Consider the following 13872-nt stretch of genomic DNA (forward strand, 5'->3'; position numbering starts at 1 on the left):
GGAAATATGTGTGCAGATATGTGTGAAATATGTTAACTAAATGTGAACTATATCTGATACGTGTGTATCGTGTATACGGGCAAAGCCACAGGTAAAAAGCTCATCCTAAACCACTGGAAGAACTGTAATCAAATTTGGTACAAATGTTAGTTACAATCTGGAAAGAAATACTGTGAAGCTAAGGAGGGAAGGGGCAAGGAGGAGATAGGCACAGGAGGAGGAGTTGTGTAAAGAGAGTTGGAGTGGTAAATGGACAAAGAGAGAGCAGAGGAGGAGATTGACAGAGAAAGGAAAGAGAAGGGAACAGGCAGACAGAGGAGGGAGGAGAGCAAAAGCAAGTAAGGGGGAGGAGATGGACAGGGTTAGAGGGAGGAGATGAAGGATAGAGAGAATGGGAAGGAGGAGTTGGAAAAAGGGAGGGGGAGGACGAGATGGAAAAAAGAAGGGGAAAAGGAGGTGAACAGAGACAGAAGCAGAAGATGAACAGAGAGGAGAGGGTCAGATAGACGGAGAAAGGGGGAAGAGCAGACAAACAAAGAGGTGGTGGAGGAGACGACCAAGAGAGAGGAAAGGAAGATGTGGACAGAGAGAGGGAGAAGGAGGAGGTGGACTAATATAAGGTTGGAACAAATACGTACCCGGGCCAAGCCGGTTACTCAGCTAGTTTATACACAAAATGCCCTTTGAGGACGAGATCATAAACCTCCTGACTCTCCCTTTGGATTTGCGTCTGCTCTGCACTTTAGTATACAAAAATTTGCTAGCGTGGAGTGTCCGTGCCTATGATGTTGGAAGAACAACATCAGGCCACAACATTCTGAAGGCAGATTTTTTTTTTTTTTTTTTTTTTCCTTTATTGAATTTCAATTCCCCCCGAAGGGGGCGGGCTGGCAGCAGCTTAGGACGCCGCTCTGCAGCCTACAGATTTTCTGATAAAGAGCAGGAGAATAAACAATAATAAAAAACAGGCGATAAAATCGGGGACTTAGTGAGTAACAAGGTGAAAAGAAAATGGGGAAATTAAAACAAACAACAGACGGAGGATGAAGCGAATAAAAATACATATGGAGCAGACAGGGGAAACAATAGACAATTAAAAAAACACGGCGACAGTCTGGATTCTGTTCGCAAAGTATATAAAATGCACACCCAGCGACAGCATGGTTTCTGGTCGCAACACAACACTGAATAGTCACTAGAACACAGCACGAAAAAGTCGGCAAAGGCGACACCACAGTCGAGAGCAGGCGGGGGGAAACTGGACAGGAGATGGGAAAACAAAAAGGGGGGGAAAGGAGAGTAAAAGCGAAGGGGGGGGGGACTGAAGGCAGACGATGTGCCTCCCTTTTGAAGTTTTCGACGAAGGCTTCAAACCGACGCGCGATTGCTTTGCTTTGAATCTCATTTGTGCAGCGGTTCACGTGGCCGTAGTGCACAGCCCTGCCGACAGGTAGCGCGTGAGACGCCCACCGCCTACCGCGCCGCAGGGCGGCGGCCGACGTAACTAAGGGCCGGCGGCGCGCGGCCACTCGTCAGACGGGCCGCGGCGGGCAGAAGTGAGTGCTCCGCTGTCGCGTTAGGATGCCGCCCTCGGCCATGGGCTGCACGAGTCCGCTCCTCAAGCAGCAGCAGGACTCCGGCCCCGCGCCCGCGCAGGAGGCGCAGGCCGACAAGAAGAACCCCGACCCGGCGCGCCGCATCAAGTGCGTGCTCGTGGGCGACGGCGCCGTCGGCAAGACCTCGCTCGTCGTCAGCTACTCCACCAACGGCTTCCCCAGCGAGTACGTGCCCACCGCGTTCGACAACTACAACGGTGAGTTGTCACTCTGCGCGTTTACTCCTGAGGGAACGCTGGTCTGTCATTGCTGCCAAGTGGAGCTAGAAGCGACGCGTGCTCACCGTCGATATCGTGGGCGTGACAATGACGTTTACAGTCCGTAGTTCTGTGTTTGTGTTGACATAGCGGTGCCTCTTGTCTCTGAGTGTCAAAACAGCCCAGCTACATAGTGTGTGAATGTACACTCAAGAACTATCATTCCTCGAGTGCACCAACAGTACGATCAGGATGTATTTCCCCGGCTGGAGACGGTGACAAACAGCTGTGTTTACATTTTTCACCGCGTAAATAATGCCAGCTTTGGAAACTCACAATATGTGCGATACAGTACCCACGCCGAAAATCAGGGTAAAAGGTTTAATTTCTGACAGTCCACGTCCTGTGCAAAAGACTGTTTAACTCGGTAAAAAAAAAAAAAAAAAAAAAAAAAAAAGTTGGCATCTGTACTATGGGAATGAATTCGGCACTCGTATGGACTGATTTAAAAACCTCAGTTTGATTAGAGGTTGACACTGGATCCCCCCTCTCTTCCCCCTTGCTTGCTTGCTTGCTTGCGTTGTCAGACTGATCTGTAGCATAGCCCGAGGTCTAGATTACGTTTGAAATCTGGTTGTAGGTTAGTGAAGTCAACGAATATGAACGCCAAATAGAGCTTACGGCTACAAACTGATCTCCAACGTAACCTAGTGTTTACGTTCTCAACATATTTTGAATACAATTTTGCATATTTAACTCACTTTTCGTCATAAAACCAAAAAGCAAGGTAAATTTAGAAAACCTATGTTGCACAGTGATCAAGTCTTCGATGAGTATTTTCATAAATATTACGTGTTTAAACTGCACGTACACTACAAATATGCAAGGGGGTCTACCTGTGAACTCGAACCTAGTATTTCTAGAACAAAGGCCGTGGCCGACATCACTCCCATTTTTGGAGGTTCAATGACCGAAGTTAAAAGAAGACTTTCAATTTGGGCGACTTGCTCCACCGTGACAGGATTTTCGGATTTGCCTGCCCGAAGCCTGGTACATTGAAGGTCAACGCAGTTTCGTTTATCGGTCCACGTATAGCAAGAACATTCTAATGCTAGCGTATTTTGGCACCTCGAAAGAAGCAGTTGGAAGTGTCTGTGTGTTTTTGTATGGCGTCTTCGATCAGCTGATATCAGGCCATCAAATGACATAAACAGCTCTAGGAGAGATTCAGGTCATTAAGCGACATAAAAAGCTGTAGAAGCGAGAAGCGCTTACGCGCATGGGGAAGACGTAGGACTATAAGCAGTTCGTATTGACACTTTCGACTGAAGTGATGTCACATACCTGTGTAAATTTGTAGACAACACTAAAACCCAGGAGCAGTAGAAGAAGTGAGACTACCAAAATTGTAATTGTAACTTACCGTAATGCAAATTCCTCCTCGGGCCTAAACAAGGCAAGCTATATCATGACATGTTAGCCATTCTTTACACGTGCGGTGAAAATTTATGAAATTTCTGTATTTCTTGAATGCGCTGTACTGGAAATGCCACGGTCATTTCAGATGATTTTCGAGAGTAGTTTTACGCTGTTGTCAATAGCGCTCCTTCCTGAAAGTTAAGTACCGCCGATATCACTGATCCCGTATAATCTGAACGAATGCGCGCACTCAGATGACATAACTGTAGGCGGAATATAAGAACCATTCCAGGCAGTGCGACATGACCCGTGCGTTTCAGCTGTTCAGCGATAAGCTCGTTATTTGAACAGCTGTTTGGCCACGCCGCGATTCAGACCTCTCTGCCGTGCTGCGCTTCACCCTCCAGCCAACTAGAATTTGTCCGTCTTTGGTATAAAATAAATAACTGATTCTGCCATCAGAGACCCGACAGTTTGTTGGTAGGTTTGTGGAGGTACGTGGCATTTATGTCTACATACAGGTCATGTAATTGCTGTAAATAATAGGCCTTTGATTTGCGTACGCGGTGGTGGCATCCGATAGCGACCCAGATGTTTTCCACAGGATTTAAATCAGGCGAAATTGGTGGCCAGGACATCAACATAAATTCACTACGATGCTCTTCGAACCACTGCAGCGCGCTACCAGCTCTGAGACTTTGGCAGCTATACGAGGTGCATTCAAGTTCTAAGGCCTCCGATTTTTTTTCTAATTAACTACTCACCCGAAATCGATGAAACTGGCGCTACTTCTCGACGTACACATTTTTCACAACGCTGACGCCATGATTCCACTGGAAAATCGCTGAGGCAATAGCAGCTCGGCTGGTGAATCTGCGGCCACGGAGAGTGTCTTTCATTGTTGGAAAAAGCCAAAAGTCACTAGGAGCCAGGTTAGGTGAGTAGGGAGCATGAGGAATCACTTCAAAGTTGTTATCACGAAGAAACTGTTGCGTAACGTTAGCTCGATGTGCGGGTGCGTTGTCTTGGTGAAACAGCACACGCGCAGCACTTCCCGGACGTTTTTGTTGCAGTGTAGGAAGGAATTTGTTCTTCAAAACATTTTCGTTGGATGCACCTGTTACCGTAGTGCCCTTTGGAACGCAATGGGTAAGGATTACGCCCTCGCTGTCCCAGAACGTGGGCACCATCATTTTTTCAGCACTGGTGGTTACCCGAAATTTTTTTGGTGGCGGTGAATCTGTGTGCTTCCATTGAGCTGACTGGCGCTTTGTTTCTGGATTGAAAAATGGCATCCACGTCTCATCCATTGTCACAACCGACGAAAAGAAAGTCCCATTCGTGCTGTCGTTGCGCGTCAACATTGCTTGGCAACATGCCTCACGGGCAGCCATGTGGTCGTCCGTCAGCATTTGCGGCACCCACCTGGATGACACTTTTCGCATTTTCAGGTCGTCATGCAGGATTGTGTGCACAGAACCCACAGAAATGCCAACTCTGGAGGCGATCTGTTCAACAGTCATTCGGCGATCCCCCAAAACAATTCTCTCCACTTTCTCGATCGTGTCGTTAGACCGGCTTGAGCGAGCCTGAGGTTGTTTCGGTTTGTTGTCACACGATGTTCTGCCTTCATTAAACTGTCGCACCCACGAACGCACTTTCGACACATCCATAACTCCATCACCATATGTCTCCTTCAACTGTCGATGAATTTCAATTGGTTTCACACCACGCAAATTCAGAAAACGAATGATTGCACGCTGTTCAAGTAAGGAAAACGTCGCCATTTTAAGTATTTAAAACAGTTGTCATTCTTGCCGCTGGCGGTAAAATTCCATCTGCCGTACGGTGCTGCCATCTCTGGGACGTATTGACAATGAACGCGGCCTCATTTTAAAACAATGCGCATGTTTCTATCTCTTTCCAGTCCGGAGAAAAAAAATCGGAGGCCTTAGAACTTGAATGCACCTCGTACTGCTGAAAGATGTCTGGGATAAAAAAAAAATGATTCAAATGGCTCTGAGCACTATGGGACTTAACATCTGAGGTCATCAGGCCCCTAGAACTTAGAACTACTTAAACCTAACTAACCTAAGGACATCACCCACATCCATGCCAGAGGCAGGATTCGAACCTGCGACCGTAGCAGTCTAGACTGAGCGCCTAGAACCGCACGACCACCGCGGCCGGCGTCTGGGATCACATCAACCATGAAGGGATGTAGGTGGTCCGCAGCTGTCAGCGTGTCTTCGATTACTGCCACAGGTCGCAGGCAAGCGCAGGAGAATGTCTCCTGTATCATAATACTGCTCCCACCAGCGTCCGTCCGTGGCGCGTTGCACGTTCGAGCCGCCGTTCACCCCTATGGCGGTTTTTGTGGATACGACCCCTAACCAAGTGTAGCAAAAGTGTGATTACCCTGATGAGCCGACAGGTTTCCATTGATCGATGGTCGAATCCCAATGGTCCCGTGCCCACAGCAATCGTAACTGAAGATGTCGTAGGGTCAACACGTAGGGGTGATCTGTTGCGGAGAGCGTGAAATAACGAGTAGGCCGTATGGTACTGGGCGACCACGTCTCATCACAAAACACAGTGGTCGGACACTGTGTAACCCAGGAGAAGCAGCGATCTGCAGCAGATTTGACGACAGAGTACAGGCCCAAATCACTAACGTCGACGTGCAGCGGGATTCCGGAACATATATTGTGTTCGAACATTATGAATTACCTCTAAGAAAACAGTCTATTGACACACAGTCAATGTGGGTTTAGAAAACATCGTTCTTGTGAAACAGCTAGCTCTTTATTCGCGTGAAGTGTTGAGTGCTATTGACAAGTGATTTCAGATCGATTCCGTATTTCTGGATTTCCAGAAGGCTTTTGACACTGTACCACACAAGCAGATTGTAGTGAAATTGCGTACCTATGGAATATCGTCTCAGTTAAGTGGCGGGATTCGTGATTTCCTGTCGGAAAGGTCAGAGTTCGTAGTAACTGACGGAAAGTCATCGAGTAAGTCAGAAGAGATTTCTGGCGTTCTCCAAGATAGTGTTACAGGCCCTTTGCTGTCCCTTATTTATATAAACGATTTTGGAGACAATCTGAAGAGTCGTCTTAGGTTGTTTGCAGATCAAGTTGTCGTTTATCGATTAGTAACGTCATCAGAAGATCAAAACAAACTGCAGAACGATTTAGAAATGATATCGGAATGGTGCGAAAAGTTGACCCTAAATAACGAAAAGTGTGAGGTCATCCACATGAGTGCTAAAAGGAACTCGTTGAACTTCGGTTACACGATAAATCAGTCTAATCTAAAAGTCGTTAATTCAACAAAATACCTAGGTACTACAATTACGAACAACTTAAATTGGAAGGAACACACAGAAACTGTTGTGGGGAAGACTAAACAAAGACTGCGTTTTATTGAAAATGTAACAGACCTACTAAGGAGACTGCGTACACTACGCTTTTCCGTCATATTTTAGAATACTGCTGCGCGGTGTGGGATCCTTACCAGATATGACATCATTAAAAGAAAGGTGTCTTTCGTTGCGACTGAATCTTCTCACGAAATTTCAATCACCAAGTTTCTCCTCCGAATGCGAAAATATTTTGTTGACACCGACCTACATATGGAGAAACTATCACCACGTTAAAATAAGGGAAATCAAAGGTTATACGGAAAGATATAGGTGTTCGTTCTTTCCTCGCGCTATACGGTATTGGAATAATAGAGAATTGTGAAGGTGGTTCGATGAAAGGCACTTAAATGTGACTTGCGGAGTGTCCATGTAGATGTAGAATGAAACTCCCCAAACAGCCACGCAATTGAGATGTTATTTTATTTCATTTCTGCTACTAGTTTCGAGAATTCACTATGCCATCTCCAGGCAGTCGAGTCTTCCAAGGAAGCACTTGAGGTAAGAATGCACGACATTAGAAACATATGGCCTCAGTATGCTAACATCGATTATTTTTGAAAGGTGCATATGGTCCCTGGAGATGGCATAACGAATTGTCGAAACTGGTAGCGAAAATAAAGTAAAATAACATCTCAACTACACGGCTGTGTGGCAAATTTCATTGTTAAGTATGCATTGTACTCTGACGTCATATCTGCCGCAGATCGCTGCTAATCCTTTATTACGCAATGGGAGATCCTCCGTCCTCTACGTTTTGAGGTGAGACACGGTAGTTCCACACCATACGGCCTACTCGTCATTTCATCGTCCTTCAACTACTTTCCGCAGGTGCTCACGACAGTAGTACGCCAATAGCCGACCCGCTTCGCCCTTTCAGAGGTCTCGTTTCCAGGCGCAGTGCCACAACAATGAGCCCTTTGTGAAAACCACTCACATCCGCATTTGCCGCCTGTATCTTCGCCATAATGACTGCCCATTCGTCTCTCTCCCTACTGCGTCGCGTGCCCGCAGCACCGCGAGAAAGCGGTGGGCAGTGATCATAAAGTTTTAGCTCATCAGTGCAGATAGTGTGTCAGTTGTGAAAAATGGAGGAGGTGGTTGGTGATTTAGGAAACTCTTACTGCTGTTTTGAATATATTATGGATTGGTTAGACATCTCTATCTTCCTTGCCACACACACCCTGCCCTCCTCCTAACATTTTAGTAGCTGCCGAATGTTTACTATTAAGTGTATATAGGAGGGGAGAACCTGTTCAAGCACCTGAACATTGACCAGGAGGCTGAGCTGCAGAATGTTTAGGTGGTGATGGCGTAGGGAAGTAATAGTTTATGCGCCGGACATTCCAAAGGCAAAGAAACTTGATCATACGATGGACTCGAAAATTTCTGAGGTTGTTCGAGGATGTTTTGTGAGAATTTTGAAGTACGGTACATTTTTTCTGGAGTGGCTCGTTAGTTTAATTGTACTCAGTTTGATTTTTTAATTGAAATATCAATTTCCCAAGAAGTTTCCGGCCGCTGTGACCGAGCGGTTCTAGGCGCTTCAGTATGGAACCGCGCGACCGCTACGGTCGCAGGTTCGAATCCTGCCTCGGGCACGGATGTGTGTTATGTCCTTTCGTTAGTTAGGTTTAAGTAGTTCTAAGGGAATGATGACCTCAGATGTTAAGTCACATAGTGCTCAGAGCCATTTGAACCAAGAAGGTGCAGCCGATAAAATCTCTCTTGAGCCAGAGATTATTCACATTCGAAATGTCTTAAAATAGAAAAGAGGTAGATAATACATTGGCGGCCAATACTTCAGTTTTAAAGCGTTTTAGATGATTTTATATTACAGCGCAACGCAGTCGTTCACGGTAATTTTTTTTATATACGTCGTAGCAACCTAGATGACAGTTCATTAGCTGAACTTCTGGAGGAAGAACGTTAGTTCAGTTTAGTGAAACTCTTTAATACACGAATAGTTGTCGAATGAAATCCATAACAAGAATAAGCACTCCGTCTTCAGGCCACAAGTGGCCCATCGGGACCATCCGACCGCCGTGTCATCCTCCAATGAAGATGCGGATAGGAGGGGCGTATGGTCAGCACACCGCTCTCCCCGTTGTTATGATGGTTTTCTTTGACCAGAGCCACTACTATCCATGACCAAAAGAATGACAGTATACATTGTCGAAACCGTGAATAATCACCTTCTACAGTGTGGACCGCTGTCAGACGTCCAGGAAGAGTGTCAACGAGATTCTGGAAGGTACCGGTAGGGTTGTGGAGCCATGGCGACTCCAGAGCTGTGGCCAGCTGCGCGAGTTCTCTCAGTTGAGGATCCACGCCCCTAACGGTCCGATCGAGGAGGTCCCACAGATTCTCGACTGGGTTTAAAGCAGGGAATTTCGGTGACCAGAGTAGTACGGTAAACTCATCCTGGTGCTCTCCCAACCACGCACGTGACACGTTGCATTGTCCTGCTGGTAGATGCCGTCGTGCAGAGAAAAAATAAACTGCATGTAGCGATGGACATGGTCCCCAATGATAGATGAATATTTGTTTATCTACTGTGCCTTCGAGTGAGATCACCCAGGGAATGCCAAGAAAACATTCCCCAGACCATAACCCAGTCCCGTCCGTCCTGGGACCTTCAGAGATTGTTGCAGGGTGTTAGTTTTCAGACGTTTCACGCTGTACGCGCCAACGGGCATGATTCCCATGGAGCAAAAAACGTGGTTCATCTGAAAAGACGACCTGTCGTCACTCAGTGGACGTAATGTTGTGGTTCTGGCGTGCGAACTCCAGCCTCAGTCGCCTATGAACGGCAGTCAGCATAGCTACATGAACCAGGAGCCTGCAGCGGCATCGTTTGCTGAACGGCCGCTGGGAAGACACTGTTGGTAGCCCAGCCCCTTGAGTCACCTGGGAAGTCAGTTGATCCACAGTTGCGCGCCTATTCGCCCGTACTATTCTCCGCAACAGTCGTTCACCCCATGGTTCACCGCAGGTGCCTCGACGCCGGGTTTGGATTGCACCATTTTGCCATGCGTTGTGTACTTTAACCACAGCGACACGCGAATAGTTACAAACTTAGGCGTTTCGGAAATGGTTCCACCCTTAGCCAGACGTCACGTAAATCTCAGCCATTCCGCGTCACAACACTTGCACTGTTTCCACGTCCTCCCCCCCCCCCCCCCCCCTCACCGCTCCCCATTCTTCTCAATACGCATTATGTAACCAGCATTGATAGTGACGCCACCTGCTGTCTGTAAGTCGTTATTGCACGCTGACGTCGAACATAACGTCATGGTAATCTGAGTCTAACATACGAGCCTCGAAACTCGGAGATATTTTCTTAAACTTGGCTACTGTAGCGCCTCCAAGCGGCAGGGCTGTATAAACAAAGTACTGCCACAGCAGGTATTGCGAAACGATTTGTGTATTTTGTGCGTATACGGACTTACAAAGCATGTTCAAAATGCGGCCGTATTTTGGCTCTTATTGTGGCGCTATAAATTGTAACACCAACCAAAAATATAATGCTGATATCTCTCTCTTACGATATAAAATACTTACAGTTCAGGCATTTAGGATGCTAATTGATATGACAAATGTCTTGGGAGCAAAATTAAATGTTTGCTCTGCCAATTATGTTGTTGTTTATTTGCACACACATGTCCTATTCCTGTCCTTTCAATGCTGCTGATTTTTTTTTTTAATGACACTGAGGTATGTCAGTGGATTGCCAAGTTTTAAATGCTGTGTCAGATTACATGTGGTCTGTACCTAAATTTTTCTGAAATAAAAGGGAATAATAGAAGTTGGGATTAAGTGAAGGGTAAATTTATTTAATGTCTTCTGTCCAAGTTTGTAAAATAGCACAGATGTTGGCCATTTTCATTTATACATGTTACAACAACTTTTTTATCAGAATAAGTACTTGAATTACACAGTTCTGCTACATGGCTGTGTAACATGTCTGCTGTTTGTTACCTTTCGCAGTTTTTAACATATGGCATAGTGGTTGGAAATATCAGTTTTTGTTGCAGTATTCCTTACATTTGTAACTCTCACAGGGAGTCACTTCACACCTTCCTTGTGATTTTCATTTCGTGCACATATTTTTCCAACATTTATGTATCTGCTGTGTGTCTGGGACCTACAGGTAGTGGGCAGGAAATAAGATTTATGATAAACTTACGGAAACGTGCTAGCTCTAGGGTAAGATATGCACATAAATAGATATTGTCTAGTTTTGAATGGATTAAAATGAATCCTAAAACTGCTACAAAAAAAAACTCGTGATAAGGATTACAATCGGCGCACAGCATCACAAAGTACGCGAAGTACATGGATATAAACATAATGGAATCCTTTTAAACGTAAACACGTCCGGTTACATCTCATTTCCCGCCTTAAACAATTTTTACGATACAATTAGGACTCTGCTGCTAGTGTGTACTGTACGTATTTCACTGCAATGACATTTTATTGGTATAGACTGACAGCAACAAGAGATGGAATATTACTTTATTACTTTAATTAAGTTTTCCTACTCGTACTGGAAAATTCACCACTACGTTTAGTGACAAGAAAATATGGAATTAACAGCATTAAAAATCTCAAGTTCTCCGTTTGTAATATTCCGTTCTTCTGTTACTGCAGTTCCGCCGCTTGGAGTGCTGGCGTCGCTTCAGCTGTCAGAAGGTTGCGCCCTCTGCCTAAAGAGTTTCGCGACTGTTTATTTTTGGCTGTGGTAATCTGACAGGGCTGTGTACGTTTAGTATTGTCGCAGAACACAATGATAACTGTTCATTGCTATGGTGAGAGCTAAATGGACTAATATCACTTTAATATAACTATAAATTTTAGTACAGAGTTCTGATTAGTGATTTTAGTTCACTGCCTGGATATGAGATACGATGATGCTGCTAACAGGCTGGCTATCAAATGGTGGGAGAATAGCGCTGCTCTCTGACGTAAGTAGACTTGCAGCAGCGGCTTTGGCGCACCGAACCTCTTGAGGTCGCGTCCCCGTCGACGTTTCTAGTTCGTGGTAGCGTCTGACACACACTGTCTTTAGCTTGTGGTTCAGTCATGAAGTACCAACTTTGCTATAGGACGTCACTCTTCGGACGACACCACAATAATGTTAGTGGTGCTCTGGTGCAATAGTAATGCTGGCGGTGCATGAAAATTATGATGGCCGTGATAAAGATGTCGTGAGGAGTATGGCTGGGGCCCTGTGGAACTACAGGTAGTGACGAAGTCCGTGGGGGAGGGGGGGGGGTGGTAGGATGGAAGGTTACTGATTAGGGTTGGGAAGAGGGGTATCTCTCATGGAATATGGATGAAGTGGCGCAGCAGGGTACCAGGATTGATAATTAATGTGTGGGATGCTGGGGTTTCGTGTTGATTTCTTACCCTTATTTATGTATGTGCTGCCCTCTAGCTGTCCATTTTCCCATTCCCCTTCTCTGTGTACGGGTGACTGGGTTGAAAATGGCATTGATGGCGTTATGAGGTAGAATACTAGGGCGACTGGAGGCTGGTCAAACACAGCAGGTCGTAGCACGGGCCCCTCCGTATGCCACAAAATGTGATCTCAAGATTATGGCAACGATTCCAGCACAGGAAACGTGTCCAGGCGCTACAGTACGGGACGTCCACAGTGTACAACACCACAAGAAGACCGATATCTAACCATAAGCGACCACACACTGCCACGGAGTACTACAGTAGCCTTGCTTGGGACATTACCGCAGCCACTGGAACAGTTCTCCACACACAGTCTACAGACGACTGAACAGACATGGTTTATTCACCTGGAGACCTGCAAGCTACATTCCACTGACCCCTGGTCACAGGAGGGTCCGTAAAGCCTGGTGTCAAGAAACACAGTACATGGTCATGGGAACAGTGGTCCCAGGTTACATTCACGGACGAGTCCAGGTATAGTCTGAACAGTTATTCCCCCCCCCCCCCAGCTTTTCATCTGGCGTGAACCAGGAACCAGATACCAACCCCTTAATGTCCTTGAAAGGGACCTGTATGGAGGTCGTGGTTTGATGGTATGGGGTGGGATTATGATTGGTGCACCTACACCTCTGCATGCCTCTGACAGAGGAACTATAACAGGTCAGTTGTATCCAACGTCATTTTGCACCAGTATGTCCGCCTTTCAGGGTTCAGTGGGTCTCACCTTCCTCCTGATGGATAATAACGCCCAGCCCCACCGAGCTGCCATCGTGGAGGAGTTCCTTGAAACAGAAGATATTAGGCGAATGGAGTGGCCTGCCTGTTCTCCAATCCTAAACCAAATCGAGCACGCCTGTATGCTCTCGGTCGACGTATCGTCTTCAAACCCCTAGGGCACTTCAGGAGCTCCGACAGGCACTGGTGCAAGAATGGGAGGCTATACCCAACAGCAGCTGCGGCCATCTGATCCAGAGTATGCCAACCCATTGTGCAGCCTATGTACGTGTGCATGGTGATCATATCCCATATCGATGTCAGGGTACACGCGCAGGAAACATTTCTGAGCATGAATGTAGTTTAGATGGTGATCTGTGGCATCTCTGCTGAAAAGAGCTCTATGCTGGAGCGCCTACAAGTGTTTCGGAGCACACCGTTCATCGTATATTATTGGACATGGAGCTCCGCAGCAGAACGCCCCTGTCAGTTCACAAACATACCAACAAGCTGTCGGACCCCTGATGCCGAAAGTCAGTGACCGTATTTCGTTCCAGTGGTGAACAAACACGCTATTAAGCAGTGGTCCGGATGTTTTGTCTCATTAGCGTACATACATAGGTACATTTTATAATATTTATGTATTTGCATTGCACTGATAACATCTGCCTAACAGTGAAAAACGTGGACTATACGGGCTGTAGATCTCGTTCAAAAACAACCTTTTTCCATTTACTCATAAACACTCACTGTTGACAACAGTAATGTCCATTTTACTCGTCTTTCTGAAGCGTTTAGCACTGCTTGGTTCTTTGTGTGGTTTGTGTGGTGTGCGTACTGTAAGACCTTCGGTACACACACCATCAGATTATTTGACTTGTCACTCTAACGAAGTAGGCGAGTGTCAGCAATATGTCTCGTGGTCTTATCGTGGAGTGTTAATCTTCTGCCGTTAGGTCAGACGATAGAAATGCCACTTGCACGCTTAGAGTAGCAGATTGACGGTGACCCACTTTAAACAGAACTTGATTAATTTTCA

General features: G+C 46.2%; 1 protein-coding gene across 1 annotated transcript in view; it reads left to right on the forward strand.

Annotated features, from left to right (window-relative positions):
• The first annotated feature begins 1566 nt into the window (after positions 1-1566).
• LOC126100435 (cell division control protein 42 homolog) overlaps positions 1567-13872 on the forward strand; it is a 660590-nt gene continuing 648284 nt past the window's right edge. The window contains exon 1 of the mRNA XM_049911039.1: positions 1567-1813. Coding sequence (XP_049766996.1) covers positions 1582-1813 — 232 coding nt within the window. The 5' untranslated portion in view covers positions 1567-1581. The remainder of the gene's footprint in view (positions 1814-13872) is intronic.

This window comes from Schistocerca cancellata, chromosome 9 (genome assembly GCF_023864275.1).
Source record: "Schistocerca cancellata isolate TAMUIC-IGC-003103 chromosome 9, iqSchCanc2.1, whole genome shotgun sequence".
Taxonomy (NCBI): Eukaryota; Metazoa; Arthropoda; class Insecta; order Orthoptera; family Acrididae; genus Schistocerca; species Schistocerca cancellata.